Source organism: Bombus pyrosoma, linkage group LG3 (genome assembly GCF_014825855.1).
Source record: "Bombus pyrosoma isolate SC7728 linkage group LG3, ASM1482585v1, whole genome shotgun sequence".
NCBI lineage: Eukaryota > Metazoa > Arthropoda > Insecta > Hymenoptera > Apidae > Bombus > Bombus pyrosoma.
The window spans coordinates 11,963,594-11,985,137 of NC_057772.1; the positions used below are offsets into that span (position 1 = coordinate 11,963,594).

The 21,544-nt window shown below is 36.6% G+C and overlaps 2 protein-coding genes across 7 annotated transcripts in view; one reads left to right on the plus strand and one right to left on the minus strand.

Annotated features, from left to right (window-relative positions):
* LOC122566193 (serine/threonine-protein kinase S6KL) overlaps positions 1-21,544 on the minus strand; it is a 67,801-nt gene that overhangs the window by 22,221 nt on the left and 24,036 nt on the right. The window lies entirely within an intron of this gene.
* Positions 1,631-21,269, plus strand: LOC122566194. 4 transcript variants are annotated; one of them, XM_043723118.1, is made up of 3 exons: positions 1,631-2,419; positions 19,535-19,727; positions 20,206-21,269. In XM_043723118.1, the coding sequence occupies exons 1-3, from the start codon at positions 2,410-2,412 to the stop codon at positions 20,210-20,212; spliced, it is 210 nt and encodes a 69-aa protein (XP_043579053.1). In that variant the 5' UTR covers positions 1,631-2,409; the 3' UTR covers positions 20,213-21,269. The 4 variants fall into 4 exon arrangements, 1 of the variants encoding a protein (XP_043579053.1); XR_006316433.1 differs by lacking the exon at positions 1,631-2,419 and adding an exon at positions 12,828-13,793 and having other exon boundaries at positions 19,535-19,813; XR_006316432.1 differs by lacking the exon at positions 1,631-2,419 and adding an exon at positions 12,828-13,793 and having other exon boundaries at positions 19,535-19,804.

The following is a 21,544-nucleotide window of genomic DNA, read 5'->3' on the forward strand; positions in this document are numbered from 1 at the left end:
TTTTTTTAAGTTGCAAGATTCATAACACAAGAGATTGGATCTACTAATTCAATGACGTACAATGCGCCGAGCCATCATACATCGAATGTGTGTCTTAATTGTAAAAGCCGCTAACGTGATACGGATAGCTTAATATTTGCATAGCAGACGATTCTTTGTTGATCATTCCACACAAGCTTACAGCGATTGGAGAATGGTTTTAATGTCTATTGAAAGTTCTTGAACATCCTTCTATCATCGAGAGAATGTCGATTTATCATAAATTTTAATTAAACTGTTAAAATATCTATATATTATATAGAATAAATTTTCTTCTTAATATTTTTTAAATAATTTTAATTACTATTCTTTTTAATATTTAATATTTCTTTTTAACATTGAATAAAATGTACTTCGCTGTACTCGTCCTATTTTGCTTAAATTTCAATTACGGTGTGAAGGTCGATATTACGAAATTCGATGAACTCACGTCAATTAGGCTTATCTCCGCTCAACAAACCTTTAAAACCGCGAAGATCACGGACAGATGGAGTAATCAAATTTCAGTTTGCACTTACCGTTTGTACTTCAAGATTATACCTCTGCAACTCATAAATAAAAGTCTTCTGCCTCGTAACTATCTGCTGGCGTGCAACTTTTGTATTCAACAACCAGCCATTAAGGTGTCGTGCGTAAAATAAATCAAGGTTCTTTGTGGGCTAACATGTCAAAAGCTTCGATGAAGGCGTTCAAAATCAACTGGAGAATAACAGAAATGAAGAAGTGACGATAAATCATTCAAAATGTACGCTTCAACATGTGCTTCTTTATATGCTTATATTTTAAGTTTTTTTCTAATAGGAAGCGGAACATCCATCTTATACGTAACATTCAATATTTGTAGAATATTATTAAATTTAGGAAATGATCTTTTTAATGCATGCGTGAATACATATTAGATTTTTGAAGCGTTAAATGAAAAATTACAGAAGAAAAGTTGAGAAACATGACTAGGGGATTACGAAAAAGCAATTACGAAAGTCACAATTTTTTTACGATAATTTAAGATCATACATTAATATTATTTTTAAACATTCAATTAAAAAATTGAAAAATAAAATTGTTTGATATAATTCTATAAACTTGTATATGTATATATATTTCGATCTCCAACCTTTAAGCTCCTTTCATAAAAGTGTTTCAAAATTTGGTACTGAATTATTAGAACGCGTTTAAGAAATAAAATATAGATATAATATAGAAAGTTTATTCAACTTCATCTTAAACAGTGATTTCTTTAGGAGTTATAAAAGCTCATTCTAGTAAGTGAATTTTATATCAACTGTTGGAAATCCATTTTTAAAAAATTCGAGATAAAAGAAGCAATAAAGGAAAGAAGATAAGTATCAAAATTGACATTCTTGCACTAAATTTTTACAGTATTTAGGATCGGTAATGTCATTTTCTGAAACGGGGCATCAGTGATCAGTTTCTTTCCTCTGACCTTTTTATCGATATCATAGGTAGACTGTTAATATTTTATCATATCTTTATTAACAAAATTCTGAATTCTGATGAAATCTAAATAGAGCTTTGTTCCATCGAACAAAATTTATAATATGTGCTGTATTTTAAATATTTTATACATTTTCCTATATATTTTCGTATCTTCAATTTCTCCTCAAATCCGCGGTCTAATGCAATGTATCGTATTACGTATTATTCTCTCAATATACTTTTCTTCCTTAACAGATACTCGTATTGCCCACGTAAGAATCAGAGATATAGCTTTATAATCATCATTTCTCGCGGAGAAATGCTGTTCGTTTCATTCATAAAACGTCAAAATCCGTACGATCGCCGCGATCATGTCCAAATGGTCCCTCTCCCTCTGTACGGCGGCGTCGAGATGTAGAAAGCCCACGGGGGCGTCGCGTGTATTAGCAGTCCGGGTGCGAAGTGCGAGGCACAATGGACGTTTCTTGACGATCTCAATGTCAGTAGTCAGCGCGAGCTAGCACACCGGCCGGAAAAGGAAAAAAAGGAGAAGAATCGACGGAGGTTCGCCTCCTCCCTCCATGTACCGATGCGACGTGACACGACTACGCCGCTGGGAATTAACGACGATGCCTCCTCCGTCGTCGCTCCGCGAGAACGTAAATTCACCGGCGAATTAACGCGTAGAACGTGTGTGCGACCTGCCGACACCAGCGACGGTGGTTTCGTCGAAACGTCAATGCGATATGTATTGAAGGGCAATTAAAAGCGTGGGGAGACCCCGGCTTGAGGAATCGCGATCAGACTGGAATACCTATTTCTCTTCCGCTTCTGCGAACTCGATAATATCGGACGCTCGTGACGTTGATCGTATCGATCGTATCGCGACGAGTTTCGAACGAAGTCGATCGTGGCTGAAGGATCGCGTGGAACATGGTTTTTGGTAAGCACAGAACAGTGGGCTCATTTTATGCAATGGAAAAAGAAAAGAGTAAGGCTCGTGAAGGAGGCAGCGACCAAAGTAAAAGAATTATTTTTTAATTGTTGTCTACGCGGTTATTGAAAAAAGATTAAATTCTCTTGAGACGAGAGACGGTGATCATTGAATTTTACAGTTAAAGAGATTTTTCGTATAATAGAAACTATCCGTTGAAGAAAATGTTAAGAAAATTTATACAGCGAGATAGGGTACTTTTTCTGATTTTTCTAGAGGCTAAAATAGAATCGCTTTTCGAATAGTTAAAAATTCCTTGTCCTTTACGCTCCATTGTTTCTTGATTTCATGATTCAATAGAGATAATTCGTAAGTGAATGATTGGTCATATCTATCAAATCAGTTTTCAGGTAAATTAATCGAATAGCAATTTGCTCGAGAATAAGGTGTAAATTAAAAATATCTGAACAATCATGTTTACTTCAACAATTGATTTCCAGGAAAATGTACAATTGATTGCTGGTTATGAATCTCAACGACCATTCATTCATAAATCTGATTTGAATGAATAGTTATTATATGTGCAATTACGCGGACAAGTCACCTGGCATTAAAGATAGTCCATATCTAAGATGATAATTACTTTTTTAATTTCATAGGATCGCTGACGCCTTGATAATTAAAAACGATAAAGAAATACAGGCACATCATTCATAGTATCAGATTCGTAGTATGTAAATAAAGAATACATAGAAATTCAAAGTCCATCCAGAATTAAATAACAATAAAAAATTTTCATCTTCGTTTCAATTAATTAATCAGTGAAACTTGAAATATTTTTATAACGTGATAATACTTAGATTGACTTAGATAATTCGAAACGTGACTGCCCAAGCAAACAAAGCAAATTCTTCGTAGTAACCCATAAATGCTCGTGGTAACTAACCAATTATTGCAATTTTTATTGTACAATCCTGCATTCCCTTCTGACGCTGTTGTTCGAACAAGCAAATGGTCTCTCAACTTGCATCACCCGTAACTGCGTCGTGAGTCAATGCGTTCGAATCGAACCGCTTTACGTGAAACATTTTCGAAACGATTCCCTTTTCATTAACGTCATTCTACTTGTATAACGCTCGATGTCGATCTTGGAAATTGACGATTCCGCAAGATCGTTGACACCTTAAACTTTTAGCCTTCTCTTCGAAAAAGATCAAAAAATTATTCTTATATTTTTAGGATTCAAATGCGAGTTTATAACTTCTTTTTTTTTTAATGAAAAAGAAATAAATATTTTTATAAATGTATATTTTTTGTAAATTGTTATAAAATCGGGAATTCTTACTACAGAAATTCTCTTACTTTTCCACGTATATCGAACTCTATCAAAAATCGAATTAACGAATAATTTAACTAATTAGTTTGTCGGAAAAATAAAATTAAATTAGCATATTTCTCAGAAATAAATTCTATTATGGACGCAAAGATTTGCGATTTACTTGTTTCCTCTGTACTATAATTTTCATAATTTCCAGGTATTGCATTCCTAATCTTAAAAATTCTAGATACGTATAGATAACTTCATAAAGTATCCTCTATTCCTCCTCTATTACGAATACCTGTATCATTATACATACTGCTAATGTTTATGCATTCGCAGTTAATTTAAAATGTAAAAATATACAAAATATTTCCTACAAAGTACTTATCACATTTGTAGGGTGGAACAAATCCCTATTTACGTTCCACTGTTTTAATTATACAAATTTGCATAAAATACTGCATTCTGCTCATCATCTATAAAGAATTTTTGTTTCTCCATTCGCGTAAATTCATTCGTAATTATTCTTGTTTAAAATGGTAAGTTGGAAAAAAAGAGCACGTAGGATTGCATCAGAATACATGTTTTTTTTATGACACGTAAAAAATTAGATACATATTACAACACATTGAATAAACTGCGTAGACTCCCTTAATTCCATCTAATCGCCGATTATCTTCGTTTCGTCAGCATTCGCAAAACACTAGCGAATAACAATCGTTTCTAACAACGATGCTTCATAAACGGCAATATGAAATGCTTTGCCTTTGCGTAAGTATATTATTTTAACATCAATTAGTTATGGCGAATTCTCGTTATTACCGTAGCCTAATGCAATTAACAGTGACTCGATAAATATTCATGGCAATAGACGTCAGGCAACGATGCTGAATTGAATATTTCCAAACGAAAAGTCTCGGAAAAAGAATTATAAGTTATAAGTTTCTATATATAGTAATCCTTTCTTTTATTCATTCCTTTACATCTATTTCATAGTTGTTTCATTTCCAAATATCCATATCAACTTACATCCATCCAATAGAATTCCATATTCCTATGACCTCTTTTTTTAGCAACGTAAGAACGTTTAATTCGTTTCACGTCCCAAATGTCTATATTAATTTACATTAATAAAGTACCATATATCCATATTTAATAATGCGTTCACCTTTACTTTATAATTATTCAGTCTCCAACCTCTGTATCATATCAGATATACCCAATGATATTTAACATCTGACCTTTATCATTTCCATAATTAAACACATGTAGGTAACTATTATATCTAATTGTTTAACGTTGCGATTAATGACAACAAATCCGTCAAATAGATACAATAACGTGTGGCCAAATCGTGATTGGTATTTACAGCGAACGGTATTTTTTCCTCTCCTCCCGAATATCATGCTTATCCCATGTTCTCCGTGTCTCCCGTTATTCCCTCACGATAACTGTAAATCCAATCTTCACTCCTCTGTCCCGTCGATCATTTTAGTTTCGGTTTTGTACACCTTTTTTCTACTCAATCGCACCTCCCTCTGTCCGCCAACTCCTGGTTTCTTCTTATTTTTAACGCCGTCCCGTGTCTCGATACAAAGTCGTTTGCCGATCTCGATCCATCATTCCGGCTTGAGGTGTACAGCAGGATGTTAACGATCACGTTGCCTCGTCGTTTTCTACCTCTTTCTCCCTCTATTTCTCTCTTTCTATTTCGCGACTACGTCTTTCATGGTACAAGTCGATTTTCCTCCAGCGATTTTCGAGACTCTGATGCTACAGGAGCAACGTGTATCGCTTTAGGGCAAATGTTGATTGATGGAAAATTAATCTTCGCAAGAAGGATGTACTTCCTCTTCTTCGAGAAAGAAAAGAGTATAAATGAGATGAATTAAACGCAGGATCAGGTAACTTTCTCAGGAGTTTTATTAGAAACTCCGTAGAATGGATTCGTTGAAACACTGATGGTGACGATTATTAAAATAGTTTAGTTGTGTATGTCTGGTAATATAACAATACTTTGTTTATATCAATTCCATTTATTTGAACGAAATTTCAACTAGCGTCTGATTAACCTTTTCTCGCTTTATGTTACGCGTCGTACGTGTTTTAATAAATTATTAAAATCTATTAAATATTCTAATAAATATTCGCAAATAAAGATCAACATTTTGTTCGATGTTATTTTAAAAGGAACCAGAATAACAGACAAAATAATTTGCTAATAAGTATGCAATTGATGCGACGTTAAGCTTTAGTTTAAAACAGAAAAGGCAATTAACAGTAATAATTAATTCGAATCAACAATGAAAAGATATTACGAAAATTACACATCTTTCAATATTTTCTAATAACATTTCGATATACACACTAAACTTTTGACAGACAATATTTGTCTGTTCACCAAGGAGACGGTAAATATTAGAAATTCATCACAGATGTACGATGTTCGCTAATGTCTACAAACACACATTACTCAATCGAGTCCTCTAACGTTGCTAAAAGATGGACGTCTTCATAGGCATGAAGTCCACGACTTTGGCCTTTTCCTTGGACCGAAATTAACGCCTGGTTATTTTCAATCTTTCATCTTTATCGAACGACGCTAAGTTCCTTCGACGCGTTGCAAACTCACGTTATGCAATTAGTGTGCTACTCCTAATTGACATCGTCCAAGGTTGAACAAAAGGGAAATATACCAGGAGCTCAAGTTGTATCTCTCGATAAAATTTCATCTGAAAACTCTCGGAAAATTTATCGAACATAATAATATCTACATTTCCTCCGAAGACTAATATGTTTCACTGACAGTAGTTTGATTTTTCGATCATTACTTCTTGATCGTTATTCCACCATTTTAATATGTATCTGTCCCATACAGCAGTTGAAAATTATAAGATTTCCCGCTTTGATATTAACTGTAGTGCAAAGAATCGCATATCTTTCCGGTATTAATTTTTACGCAGCGCACGTGTCGTCTTGGCGCTAGTAGTTCCAGGAAAGATGGACATTTTGAATTGAGGGTAGGAAACGAATACTTGAATCCTCCCAAAACGACACAATATGGTAAATCATAGGAACAGCAAGGGACATTTTTAAATTTTTATAAATTATTATATCTTTATAAAGACGCGGGATTGAAAGCCCGTTAAACTAAAAAGTTTCGTAATTTGTATTACTTACCAGGCTGAAACACTTTTGGTGAATTGCGGCAAACTTTTAATATATTCATTATATTGTATTATATTGAATAGTGTATTTTAAATATTTAAATCTCTTGATTAAAAATTTAGGGTGCATCGAAAAGTAAACACGTGAATGAGAATCGCTGCTCAACGTCCACCTTGTGATTCATTTTCCTGCGTTGTTTCTTTTGCAAATATTAAAGCACCGCTGAAGTCACCGATTACGTGGCCGATACAACGCGGTTCGGCTGTTTTTCCGTTTCCTTGCTTTTCGCTTTTCCGATTGCCCGTAACACGCGATATTTCAAGTTTTTGTAACCAATTCGTCTGAGAAAATTGACCGTGCTTCGTAACACTGGAAACGTTCAAATCACCAGTTAAGGATATGAAAGAAATTGGATAACCATATCATAATGATCGCGTTTCTGTTTTTTCCTACTTAAATGCTATACTGTTCACATACTCTTACTAGGATTAACGGTTGCGTCGATAATATAGAACAAATTGATGATTGATCATTTTAAAATTGCTCAAAGTAAGTACAGTGTTCTGATTAAGACGATGTTATTGCTGATGTTTATGATTGGTAGAAAATTGATTGATACTCGCGGAGAAAGTATAGTTCATCATCGCTGATAGAACGTATAAGAAGGAAATTTTTATCAATAATAAATACAAAACGTGAATTAATCAAGATTCAATTAAATTTCTTCGATAAATTTCAACATAATCGAATAAAATTTTGGGAGATAAGAGAACCTACGCCGAAATTTCTGATTGTTAAGCTAAGCCTACACTGGCAGACACGTACCTGACTTGGCTTTAGCAGCTTCACAAGAAAATAAATTTGATATACACGTGTCTTCTATCAAATCATTGTAATGGATCGATTTGAAGGAATTAAACGATTTGAAGGAATTTGTCGGAAAACTTTGGCATTCCACGACTGTTCGAAATTTACGAGTTTTCATTAATCTTTCATTCGACAAGAACTATAAATTTAGATTCCCACTATGACACTTCCCATATGATGGAAGATTGAAATGCAATCCGCGAATCAGTATATGTTTACACTCGCTGCGTGTAGGTGGTCTTTATGCAGAGGTTAATCGAATGCAGCGCAAAAATTTGAAAAGCGCCAACGTGACGGATTTCATTCACGATTAGAATTCCCTTTATCTCTGCCTCTGCTGGCAGAGTCACAACGTGACATCGCGCTCAGAATATCGTTTAGATCGATAAGCATCGCGAAGATGATTAAGTTCTGAGAAGGGCGGGTCTTTGCACACCATCGACCTGAACTCAAACGTTAAAATGTCCAGAGAATTAGAGAACAAAGAATCGACGCGCGGGACTTGATACTGTGCACAATTTTACTAGGTGGCTAGTTAGTAGATTAAATAGAATATTATGCAGAAAATATTAAGCAATTTAAGATTATTTTTACGGAATCAATGGTAAATTCGCTTATATAGTTTAGGATGAAAGGTAATTAAATGAATCTGTTTCTAAAGTTTATTTTAAAGGAACGAAGACCGATCGGGATCCTCTTGCACAATTGAACTGATGTTATTAGTGAAATTTTACACGACATAAATTACTCCCTGTATTAATATCATTATAATATTATAAATAATACTCTCAATATTGATGAATACAAGTTTCGTTAAATGATGCAATTAAATACAAGTAACGAGTCTGATAACAAGGAAAATACAAATGAAGTTCTACAAGGATATTGTACAAATTACAAGCTAATTATCGTATTTCACAAAAAGTTGTAAGAAGTAAATAGAAAATCTCGTAAATCTGCTAGTGTTTCACGTGACACGTGATGATTCTGACTAAAGAGATATAAACTTCGATTGTAAACATCGTAAATCTTCACAGAAAAAATGTTACGAAGTCTACTTAAGAATAATGGAATAATTCCAATTTCACACAAATTTATATAATAATTCCTCAAACCTATTAACTCAAGTCAGTAATGAAAGGACGCCATATATGTGTGATGATTATCTTAACGCAATAATCAAAGGAAGACTAATGGAACAGAAGGGAAAAATAAACCAGAGGAAGTATATAAATATCACGACGTGAGTATTTATAAGAAATATCAGCAGCCTTGAGCTACCGTATGAATCACGCTTCCACGTATTTTCGAGAAACGCGTATGAATTAAACATCCCAGTCGGACCGTGTGTCGATGTTGATCCTCTGTTCGTCATGAAGCACCGTCTAACTGGCTAACACGTCCCAAAATGATAAAACGAGCAACCTTCATTCCTTATCTTGCATAAAGTGAAACTAATTTCTTGGCTACTTAGAATTACCTAGATTACCTTTATTATGGTCCGTCATGTAACGAAGAAAAGAATTAATGAAAATGAACATAAAGAATCGCGAAGTCAATCATTCGTTAATATAATTGGGAAAAGTGAACTTTTCAGAAAATCTATTCTGGAGAGAAAGTTTTAGAATATAAAATTATTAATAATTCGAGCATTTGGCGATGGAGAAAAATTTGATTGTTTTACTATATGTAGGTATCTAATGGATCTTAAACATTTTGTGTTATAAGTACCTGGAAACTCCATAAAATTGTAAGATTTGGCTGAAAGAAGAATAGTAAGGAAGAAAAACTGAGCGAATCTTGGAAGTTCTATTGTATTTTATAATTATAACGTTAAGAAACACTCAATGATTGTATGAGAATTTACGTTCTTTATTACGTTCTTCGTTATATTCTTTTTTTACATTTAAAAGTATCGTGTGGAATGTCGTGTTCCTTAAGTCGTCCCAAATATTCCAAATCCAAATGCTACGTTAGAAACACGAAAATTTTTACAACTTCGTTATATCGATATAACTACGAAGATGCTGGAGTAATCACAGCTCGCTACGAATATTTTTTATCCTATCTCCGATTGTGAATTGAACAAGAAAGCCTGTCATTTGATATGACCCTACTCGACGCCGCCCCTCGAAAGATAGGGGGGCCCTTTTGCCAACTTGACAGCCTCTCGAGTATGTCACGGCTGATTATGAGTGTACAAAGATTATCGTCGAGGTCTTAACTTCGTTGTAAGGTTCCATAACGGCCGACAATGGAATAATATCGACCGGATATCAGGCCTGTCAGGAAATCACCGAAGGAGAAGTACCAAAAGGATAGACTAGAACATCATGACGACGAATCATCCAAGGATAGAGGAATACCGAGATCGTTGTCTGACCATGTTCTATATCTATCGGATGAACAATGCACGTTTGTTCGCCGAGGACGAAGATCGAGTAACAATGATCCGAAAGGAATTCACAAAGGACAACGAAAGAAAAAGATGCATAGATCCTGGGGCATGATCCTGAATGCAGGTAAAATCTATAAAGAGACATTGGAATAGTAATGGAACTCATCAGAGTGATTGAAACGAGCAATTTAACGTATTTCATAGAAATCTTATAGATTTTATGGATAATTAAAGACAGGTTATATTATGGATATTACAGAATTATAAATTATAGATTCCTCGTAGATTTATAATTTTATAGATTATAGTTTTTAGATCATGAATTTTTAATTTTGAAAATTATAAATTTTATAGATTATTCATGAATATATTTTTATCTTTTGTAAATTGAAATGTTCATAATGGAAATAATAAATTTTCTAATTGGTCTCGAAACAATCCAACTGATCCTTTCAATATTAAGAATCCAAATGAAAAATTATAAATTGGAATTAATTACATAATATGGATAAAAATTTCACCAATGAGGTAATCGAAGAAAAGAATTTGTCGAGGTCGAGGGTGCGACAGCGCAAATATTTCGCAAAAATTTGCCACGTGCGGAATAAGATGGCTGCTTGCTCGAAGGTCGAAGGAAATCGAAAGTGACACAGGAAACGCAAATATTCCGAAGGACAAGGAAATCGTGGAAAGGGACGTTAGTTTATTAGTTTTGCCAGATGTTCTATCCGATTATCTCGCAACTGACCGAACACTGACAAGTCTAGGCGATCGTGAGCGAAAATTCGTTAAATATTAACTCTGTCGAACGAAATGTTTGACCTCTTGATTAACGAGCGGTTTGTCAAACACGTACGGTTTATCGTAAGGGAAAACTTTCGTTCTTAAATACATTACAAGTAAAATACACAAAATAAAATACACAGACAACTCCAATATTTAAATTATATTTATATGGAAGGGAAAGAAAGTCATAGATTTTATATTCAAAAGTTTTGCAAGACATGTGAAGTAACAAATTTTCTTATTACAAATATCAATTGACTGTGAATTTATAGTAAGTTTGAAAAAGTACTTAACTTATTTACTCGAGCTATCGTAAAGCGGAGCTACTTTTTTTATCACAGTAGTTCTTTCAATTAAATATAGATTTATTTTATTTATTTATACAAATATAACGAGTAATTTTACCCTTAAATTTCCTATAACAAACATCTATCATATAACGTACAGATAAACCTCACTTCGAATCACCAAAATAGTAAATCACGAAAATCGTGCCAACCAATTAACCGGCGTTTCTCCCGAAGCGCATCCCACGCCGCGGCAAACATCAAAATGCAACCGTGAGAACGATCGCTTATTAGCTACGTCGTTGAATCCGCGTGACTCTGAACAGACAAGTTCGCGGTCGCCTCGGATTTCGTGATCGCGCAACAGAACGACGCGACGCCGATTACGACACGGCTTGTCTCTCGTCAAATGTAAATCGAGACCGGGTGTCGCGGACGGGCAAACAGCCCCGTTCGTGGACCGTAGCCGCAGGTAGATCAAGAGAAAGAGGGAGGAAGAACCGCAGAAGCGTATGCAAAAGCGAGGAGAAACGACAGAGACGAGGCGAGAACGGGGGCGTACACACATGCGTCGCGCAAACTCACGCATTGTAATTCATCGGCGATCGGTGGACGTCAGCTGACGGCGAAGTATGAATGAGCATATCGAGGCTCCATCCAAGCCACGGCCGCGTGTACGTCGTCTCGCGCGTGACGAGCATGAGTTCCTGCATTTTTCCCCTTTTTCTCTACTGTCTTTTTTTCTCTCCTGCCTTCTTTTTCTTTCAAATCGCCCACCGTTTCCGGACGTTCGCCGGTATCTCCGAGATGCTGCGTGATTTGTTTGATCTTCTGGTGATTGGAATAATTGATGATAGAGAGGGATAATGAGATGTCCTGGTAGAGGTTTGAAAATTGATACTGAGATTCTTTTGTAGGTGACTTTTTTCAATTTCGTTTCTGTGTATAGCTCTACCGCTTATTATTTGGTTCAGATTATAGTGGTTCATTTAACATAGTGTAATCAACTATGTATAACTATGGCAAGTGTAGGTATCAACGTATGTTCATAGACTTTACTTGTTTATTAACTATTTGATTTTTACTATCTACGAGTTAAATACTAATTTAATATTATAAGATACGAAATTTCGGCGTAAGCGAACAATAGGCTGCAAATGAAGTATTTCTTTTGTCTTATTATTTAGTTATTTTGTATTTCTACACATTCAAATCCAAGATCTTAATCACGCAATTAAGAAGTCAACGATCGCACAATGTACCCAGTAGGGGAACAACTTTCCTACCACAGACATGCGTAAAAATGCTTCGTGTTGATTTTAAAGTGCTAGGACGTAGCCAAACGATGTTCTACGAATAGCTAAACATGTTTAGTGAAATAAAATACGAAAGTTCTGACAGGCAAAATAAACAGATGAAAAAAGAAGGAGAGAGAAGAGGCACATTGAAAAGTGAACAGTAATGTAATAGTAAATGTAGTAAAGGATTGTGCAGTAGCGTGTTAGAACTGAGTGAAAGGATTACGAATACTAGAAAGCCAGCGAATAGTATTTCGTTAACTGATTCATCCGTACAGTGTCAGATTCGAAATTCATCGACGCGAATCGTACACCTCTTTATTTTCCACTTATCCCAAGTTTTTTCTATCGATCATCTACCTTGTGTCTCACGCGTCGCATTGATACAGCATCAGCGTCTCTCCGTAAGACTTCTTAGCAAAATAAATTATGGTTATTGCGAACTATTTTGTAATTATACGCGTGACTAACGCTCGATAAGGCAATAGCTCATGGACGAAGGAAAACAAGTTAGCGAAACAAACAGCACGTCCTAACTTTTTTCTCATCGACACGAACGATTCATTGCGGTACGAGTGAAGAACAAACGATTCAATAGCATAATCAAATGTACTGTCACTGTACGGCCAGTGAAAAGAATAATAATATCACGAGTGGCAAGCGTTTGCCTGATTCTCTGTGTCGTAGGAAACGGGCAAAGCGCGCGCTACGTAATTAATCGCAACGAGTCGGCCATGCAAATCGATTCCAACGACCGGTTTTCGCCTAAGGTCGTGTACTGATGTAACGAGACCGCTCCGTATAGGCTGGTACCACGACCGCGACTTTGCATTTCAGAAGCATAATAGACAGCTTCCCTTGCCTGCCGTCAAACGTATCTCCGTTACACTCAATGAACTGATCAGACAATTCATACCGTCTCAACGACCGTTGCTTTCGTCGTTGAAGGAGTCATCGTTGCTCATCCGAGACCACAGTGTGGAATCCCTTCTGCGCCACGGGACACGCCAATCAGCTGGTATTGCTGTACTTCGACATCGCGGAATACAACGCTGCACAACAAGCGGCGCAATACACCTGTGCTGGCATGCAAATGTACCGAGGGACCGGTTCGTAAAGGTCGAACATTACACCGAGGTCGTTTTCTCTGCAATAGAACGCTAGATTCTCCTCTCGGTTCAATCTACGACTCGCCCGCCCCCAGGAGCGACAGGAACTCGTTGAAGAAGGCTAGAGGGCACCGAAAGTTTCACGAATCGTAAGCATTCTACCCCCGTAGGAATATTCCGCGTTTCTACATTAATATATTGGCATACTATAACTTCTGATCATCAAATTAGGATACTGTGTACAAAAATTTCATTTTCCTAGCTACAATACTGTCATCAATTGCTAATAGCCCTTAATTGTCGAATTTATTAAGTAGAGGAATATATGACATATGAAATGTTAGTTCTTCGGAGTTTGCATTTGATAAGTTAGCATCATCAAACACACACAAGCACAGATTTTATTCTATTGTCCATGGTTATTGACTATATTAAAAAATTAATTAGAAATTATGTACAGTTAGAAGCAACCAAACAATGTAATCGCATGATTATTCTGATTAAATAAATAATTAAAGTAGTATATAAAAAAAGATATGATTTTAATAAATACTAGAATTGAACATTTCAGCGAAATGTAAGAAATGTCTAAAAAAGAAGGTATGAATGTAATAATTAATATAATATGATAAGAGAAACTATCTGAAATAAATTTACTTCCATTCCTATTTGTAGTGTCTGTAATTAGTAATTTAAAAGATATTTTAATCTCAAGTTCACATAATTTAATACTTGAATCTATAATCATATACTTATATACGTATTATGAGATCTAAATTTAGAATTTGAAAGAAGAAAACCTGTTAAAGAAGAGGAAACATAAAATTGTCTCGTCATTAATCGATTTGGATTTTATGGGGTATCCTGATTATCAACCGAGTTGGTCGAGTATATTAAATCACTTTAAACTTGCACCGATTACTATTAAACAATAAAACAATAATTCTTAGTGCTTGAGATGTGCAAGTGTATAGTAGAATGTCAAGTTTTCAGAGAGTATGTAGCTTAAAATATTCTCTTAAAGGAAAAAAGCGAAGCGAACAGGACTCCTTGAGAACATAAACAGGATACAATAAATGCTTACGCGAGAAGTTAATTACATCCTTTCCAATTAAGATCAATAATTTGATAGATCTAACGAGGCTTTAATATCCTCGAGATATTGAATCGAGCATCTAATATAAACAAGGAATATTGTATCTCGCGCGAAACGATCCTCTTTTCTTCTTTCTCGTCTCCTAAGAGACCACTAACTAACTAACTAACTATTACGTTGCATAGTACTCTGTAATAGAGTGTAATAGATCGCAAAAAGTAAACTACTATACATCTGAACAAAAAATATCCAAATCGCATTTAATCCAAAACAGTGAACCTTGCAACTGTCAATATGTTACTCAATATGTTAAAAATAATAGCAAACGAAGCTAAACCTAATAAAAATCAATGACAGCCCATATTAGCCACCGTGTAAAATTATCATACATCTTAACAGAAGAATATACTAAACCAATCCCAAAACAATGAAACCTTAATTCTTCCAAAACAACATCAGTCCACTAGACCCAACAATGACGAAGCATCCCTAAACAGCGACGTTGACCCGACAAAAATCCATAAAAAATGCAAAAAGGGAGCTGCCCAAATCGCGTTACACAGAGGGTAGCAAGTTCCAGTCGGGTGGCAGGATAATCTCCGGTCCGGGACAGCGCAGATTCCTCCAAAGGAACAAACTAAAACCCATCGGGAGAGGAGCAGCAAGATTGATAGACGAGAGAGAGAAACACGAACGGAGGAGCTCGCTAGAGCGAGCATGGAACAGGCCGAGGCGGATGAGCGAGCAGAGGACATGCAGCAGGTCGAGGGAGGGGGTGGAGGTGCAAGAGGCGAACCAGAAAGTGGAGAACAGAGGGACGTAGCAGGATGAGAGGGGTGAGAAAGTCGCGGACGTTAAACCGCCCGCTCGTGGGGCCGCAGGGTAAAACGACAAGAAGAAGGAGAATAGGTAAAGGGAAGAGAGGAGTCGAGGTACAGAGAGGAGGAGAGAATGCAAGAAAAGAGGATGAGCCAGAGAAGACAGAGACAAAGGATGAGCCGTGTGTAGACGCGCAAAGGAGTTGCATGCATTCAACACGCGGCGAGGAGGTGGTGGAGGAAGAGAAAAGAAAGGAGATGAAGAGAGAGAAGGGCAGACACATGTGCGAGGGATGTAGAGGAATCGAGGGGACCAGCAGAGTCAAAGGACGAAGGAGGGGGCTCGGAGAAAGAAAAAGAAGAAGCCGTTCTTCACCAGGCCTCTGCTCTCTCGAGGTCGCACGTACGTCCGTATAATACTCGTAATACGTGTAATACGGATAATACCTGTAATACCTGTGTAATGCATTACACACCAGCGTAGACCGGCTTCCAACAGCCGTCAACCGGTCGCCACCTCCTCGTCCTTGCCGTTCCGCGACTTTCCTCTCGAAGTCACGACAGCTGCGAGCTAGCGCCGATTAGGCTGTTTCATTCGACCAAACGTTCACTATCTAGCTTCCCTCGCGTTCTGCGCCGATGCACGAGCTGACTTAGGCCCACCCCTGGATCAACGGCCGGGGTCATTAGTCAACTGTACGATATCCTCGCTGTGTGACACGCGTACGACTATGCAAAATTTGAAGACGAGAGGAAGAGGGTTCTTGGTTGGTCCTTCGTTAGTCGAGAAACTTGCATGGGCTAAGTGTGCCAACGACGAGCAACAAGATCGACCATGAACATTTAGAGTCTATGTGGGATACACGACGATTGAGAAACTATGTTTCGAAGAGGTCAGGATCTAGAATTCGCGAGTTACAACGGTATATACGTCGAGAAAGCTCCTCTGGATCCTGTTGAAAGAACAGGCGGAGCCGAGCTGATACAACGCTTGTGTGCGCCGTTCGTGGATGTATCTCAAGCTCGTTGGATTCGGAGTCACTGAACGAATCGAAGGCTACTCCTGCCTCCGGCGGCAGCTGGCCAGACTCGCCTGGCTTCCGAGTTGTCGAATTATCGTTCGAGTACGAGACGAATTTGTTAGTTCGAAGGTTTTGCTATTCTTAGTCCTATGTTATGAAAATTTATTCGATCGATAGACTACCTTTATCGATCCTACGGATGTCTGTACAAATCAAATAGACTCTACTCTCTTGTAGAGTCCGTAATCAGTTTCTCTGAACAAAAATGTACATTGTAACTGGAATCTCCTTTCCATTTGACAAGTTGAATGTTTTATTACAATTTAGTAAAGTCATGCCATAATTGATATCTACATCCTTCGTGATATATAAACAAACTTACTTCATCAATGTTCTCTTATACCAAGATAAGAATCCTACGCGATGAAATCAAGATCAGGATCAAGAAACCACTTTAAAGCGCATAGACAGCAGCATCCTCATTTTCTCTCGTTCGCACATCGCACCTGCCGCGTGTGATAACAATATTATAACATCATTATTACGGCACAGGCAAGTGGCAGCCTACGCTTATCCTAAACCAGTCCTATCGGCGTGGATCGCTCGAAGAAAAAGAGGATCGAGAAAATAGGAAGGAAGGGAAAAGCCACGCGGATTCCTGCTGGTTTCACCACTTGTTCGCCAAAGGCAGCACACGGCGAGCTATTTTCAGCGTTTCGCGTCCCCGCTTCTTTCTTTTTCTGTTTTTTTTCCCACCTCGCGGCATATTTCTTTGGTAGCAGCGCAGAAACAGCAACGAGAAGAAGACCGTGGAAGCCAGAAACGGCCGCGGCAACAGCAACACCACCAGCAACAGGAAAGCGACGCTGGTGTGGAACCGATGTACGCGGTGCATCTCGCCAACGAGGAGAGGAGACGGAGCGAAGTTGCTGTTCAGGTTTTGCTGCAGGGGATCGTTAAGATAATCGCTGCTATCCTCATCCTAACTTAGCCTTAGCCGATGTATCTTCGACTCCGCCCCGCTCCAACCCCCTTCGAATCCCCCCCTTTCCTCTAGTAACCACCCTCGCAAGATTCTCTCCTTCTTACTCTAAGATTCTTAATATCATACGACTCTCTTTTCCTTGACGTTTTCTTTGTCGTTCTTCGTCCCTCCTTCCCTGGTTTCTCGATGTCGTTACGCGGTCGTGGACGTAAAGAGGATTGGAATACTAATTGCGGAGTGTAGGAAGGTCAGAATAGGATCGAGCGACGTGATATTCCATTGTATATATACTTTCGCTGGCTAAGTATTTTGATTTGGTTGCTAATTTTTGCAAAGAACAAATGAATATTTGTGTGGTAGTATAATCGAAGATTATAATATTGGGTCTTTCGTATTTTATAGGCCAAGCTGTGAAATAATTGTAAGTCCCGCTCAGAAGAGATTAGAAATTGAGCAAGGTCCAACGATAATAATAAAGTACGCTGATTTTACATCCAGTCTTGATTGATCTAATGTCAATGCTGTTTTTAAAAAATCAAATGTTATATTGTGAAATGTATATATATATGTATACAGGTGTTTCAAATAAAGTTGTATAAAAATTACTACCGACGTATGTGACTATCTCACGAAACGACGTTTTGATTCATACAAATAACTAACTACCTTAACATTTTATTTTCGGCGAGTTTGTACGTATATACGTATTAGGTACTAAAGTTGTAAATGGAAGTGGCGAAATTGAAAAAGTACGTGTCATTTAAGCGAAGAGATAAGCGTAAAACGAACGAATAATAAGAAAGATATATCTTCGTTCCTCTAATATAGCCGCTTGATTGCGATATAAGAGTCGTACAGTAATTTATATTTCATATTGCCTCTCCTGATTTGTGCCACAGAAGAAAATGAGAGAAAGATTTCACAGTGACAACGCTGAATATTTCCTATGAGAAGAATACATATTTATATACATATCTTCATTCACTTCTTTCTTCGCCGCTCAGATAAGGATAAACATATTGCACATACTATTTGAAAAATTGAAATGAAGGTGATGAAAAACAACTACTCTTAAATTAATCACCGCATCTCATGAAATTCCTTTTTATCTCTTCTTCCATTCTTACTCTTCTTGATTAATTATTTCAACGATTCCTCTGACATTTCGGTAATTTCTTCGTTGTCTATTTGAATCAATTTTATGTCCATATCAAGAAGAAAGATATTACTAGACACCAGCTGTTCGTCCAAATTCATATTTTTATAAATAAAACTAAAGAAATGGAATCTAATTACAAAAAAAAAATTCTTTTCATCCTTTCACTATTACAGCGAGTACTCTACTTTGAATATTTTGTATATTTTTCCGTATTATACGTGTACTGTTTACAATAAAATAAACAAGATAGACCAGATAAAATTAATTAATTAATTAATTAAAAAGACATCCATAATCTATATATCGTATTATCAGATGAATCATCGAATTCATTCGCTCGTATCAGAACAAATCTCAACCGTGTTCCAAAAGATCAAAAGATCGTCTTCTCCTTCGCTTTATCTTTCTAGTATTTCTGTACTTTCTGTGCGTGAGACAAGAAACCCCATGGGCGCGCGATGAAAGCTGGCGAAAAGAGAAGAAAAAGGAAAACGAACGATGCACCAACGTTAACCGAAAGAACAATTACATGGCTGCCGTCAAGAGGATAAGAAGAGACAGACCTTGGGCTCTTTGCGAGATAATCATAACGTTACACGATCCGCGCCATAATGTCGTATAATGTCTATGGCCCGACGTGCATTGCACGAACGCGACAGGCCATTTACGTGGTTACATCTAAAACTGGGACCAGAGAGAAACATCCCTCCTTCCCTTCCATTCTATTTTTTCTTCCATCCTTTTTTTCCGCTTTTGTATTCGCTCCTTTTTTCTTTATCCCCTCGCTAATCTTCTTTTTCTTTTTTACAGTGGTCGTCAGCCGATACGAAATTGGAGCGACCTCAACTGGCGAGCGCGTAATTGCCTGTCGCGGAAAAGGATGCTTTGACGTGATGCGAAAAGGGGGCCATCGTCGAGAGGAAACGAAAGAAAAAGGAGCCACCTTGCCATCAGGATATGGCCAGAGACCTGTCATTTGCGCTGAACTCGTCACCGTCATTTCGTAATTACATTCGAGCTACGAACCTTCATATAGAAAAGCGACCGCGGAGAAAAGAGATCAACGAGGATTACTTCCAGGTGGATTTTGTACGGTCTCGTCGTTGCTCGATTCTCGCTCTGAATTGACACGGGATTAGTCGTGCAACATTAGATTTGATATCTATGTGGCGCGTATATAGAATTTTTCAGATTTTGCAAATTATTGATCTTTTACAGAATATTATATTCGAATTTGATCGTGTGTTTGGATTCACATAATTCTTTCGTTTTAAACTTTGGAATTAAGGTCTTTCGCTTTATTTATTTTCATATAGCTATAGTGCTTGAAACAATTAGAGAATCGTTTCCCATGTCAGTTCTTTTTGAACGATAGAAGGATTAAATCAATATTAAAAGAAGAGATCTTTAATGTTTTAAGAAATTTTTAGCATACATTTAAAATCAGACGTTTTCCTCAATTTTTTTTCTTTTTTTTTTAGACATTAAGAAGGAAAAAACACGATTAGGTGTAAAATGATCCAAAGGACGACAGGATTACAGGAGTATTCAGAAAATTTACGAAGATATCTGCAGTCTAGCCATTGATATTTACAGTAACAATTAATTCTTGTCGTCGTAGTATTCGAAATAAATAAATTCAATTTGTGGAAATCAATTGATTAGATTGAAATTTTTCCCGCAAAAAGGTAGGATACTGTGTTGTTTAGTTTCTTGAAATCGAAATCAACATGCTGACACAAGTCCTTAAAATATTCTGTTTTTTTTTTTTTATATATTCTAATCTAACCTTGATAATTTCAGAGAAGACGTTAGCCACGACTTCATAACAGGTTTCCCCTTATACTATTTCGGGGAAGGTAATAAAGTAGAATGAAAAATGCGATTTTACTCGATTATTTCTTATAATCAACGAACATAAATAGCTGAGTCTCAATCAAGAAGATAAATTTTGTAATGTATAAGGGAAGTCATGCAACAAAAGCAACTGAAATCAACTTGCTTCCTACATCATTAACACTGGTTATTTGGAATTGACGCGTTAGTAGCTTGATAATCATCATACAATATACTATCATTGACATTCACTATCGTTTGCTTTTAATAGTTTATCGGTTAAATGATATTTGATTTATTATAATTCACTTATTAATTCAGTAAGAAGCAACAAGTAATGTAATAATATACTAAAGTTACGTAAAGTTGCATTTATTATGTATACATTACTGGAAAACACACTGTTTGCATATTGCTCGTTAAAGTATAAAGTAAAAAATCTATTAGAATAATATATACTTTACAAAAACCCATTATATGAATCAGAAACGCAAAAGGAGTTTCCATGATTTAAAAAAGCATTTGGCATATTTAGTTCCTTCGAGCTTTATAAAATCATGATGTTCAGATAGAACAGAAAATAGTGACAAAAAAGAAAAATGTTAAAAAGTTAAGAAATTAGCTAATGTAAGGTAACCGAAGCAAAATTATAAATGAAACATTCTTCCTTAATGGGTTAATCTGCGTAAATAAAAAAAAATAATATATAAGTAAATAATTCAGCGTGATTTCACACATGAAATTAAAAAATTCTGATTTTTTTGTCAGTAAAGATCACGACTTCGATTTGTCAAAGGACGCCAGGTAAGATTTTTAATGGTTCCATAAATTATCGCTGCACCCGACCCTACAACCCTATCGTAGCATACGAGAGGCGTCCACGACCGGTATCAAAACCGGCTCGAGTTTGGGATAAAATTAGAAATCAAGCAGAGTCAATGTCGAGGACGACTAGTTAAGTAAATTTTCGCACATCTTTCCTCC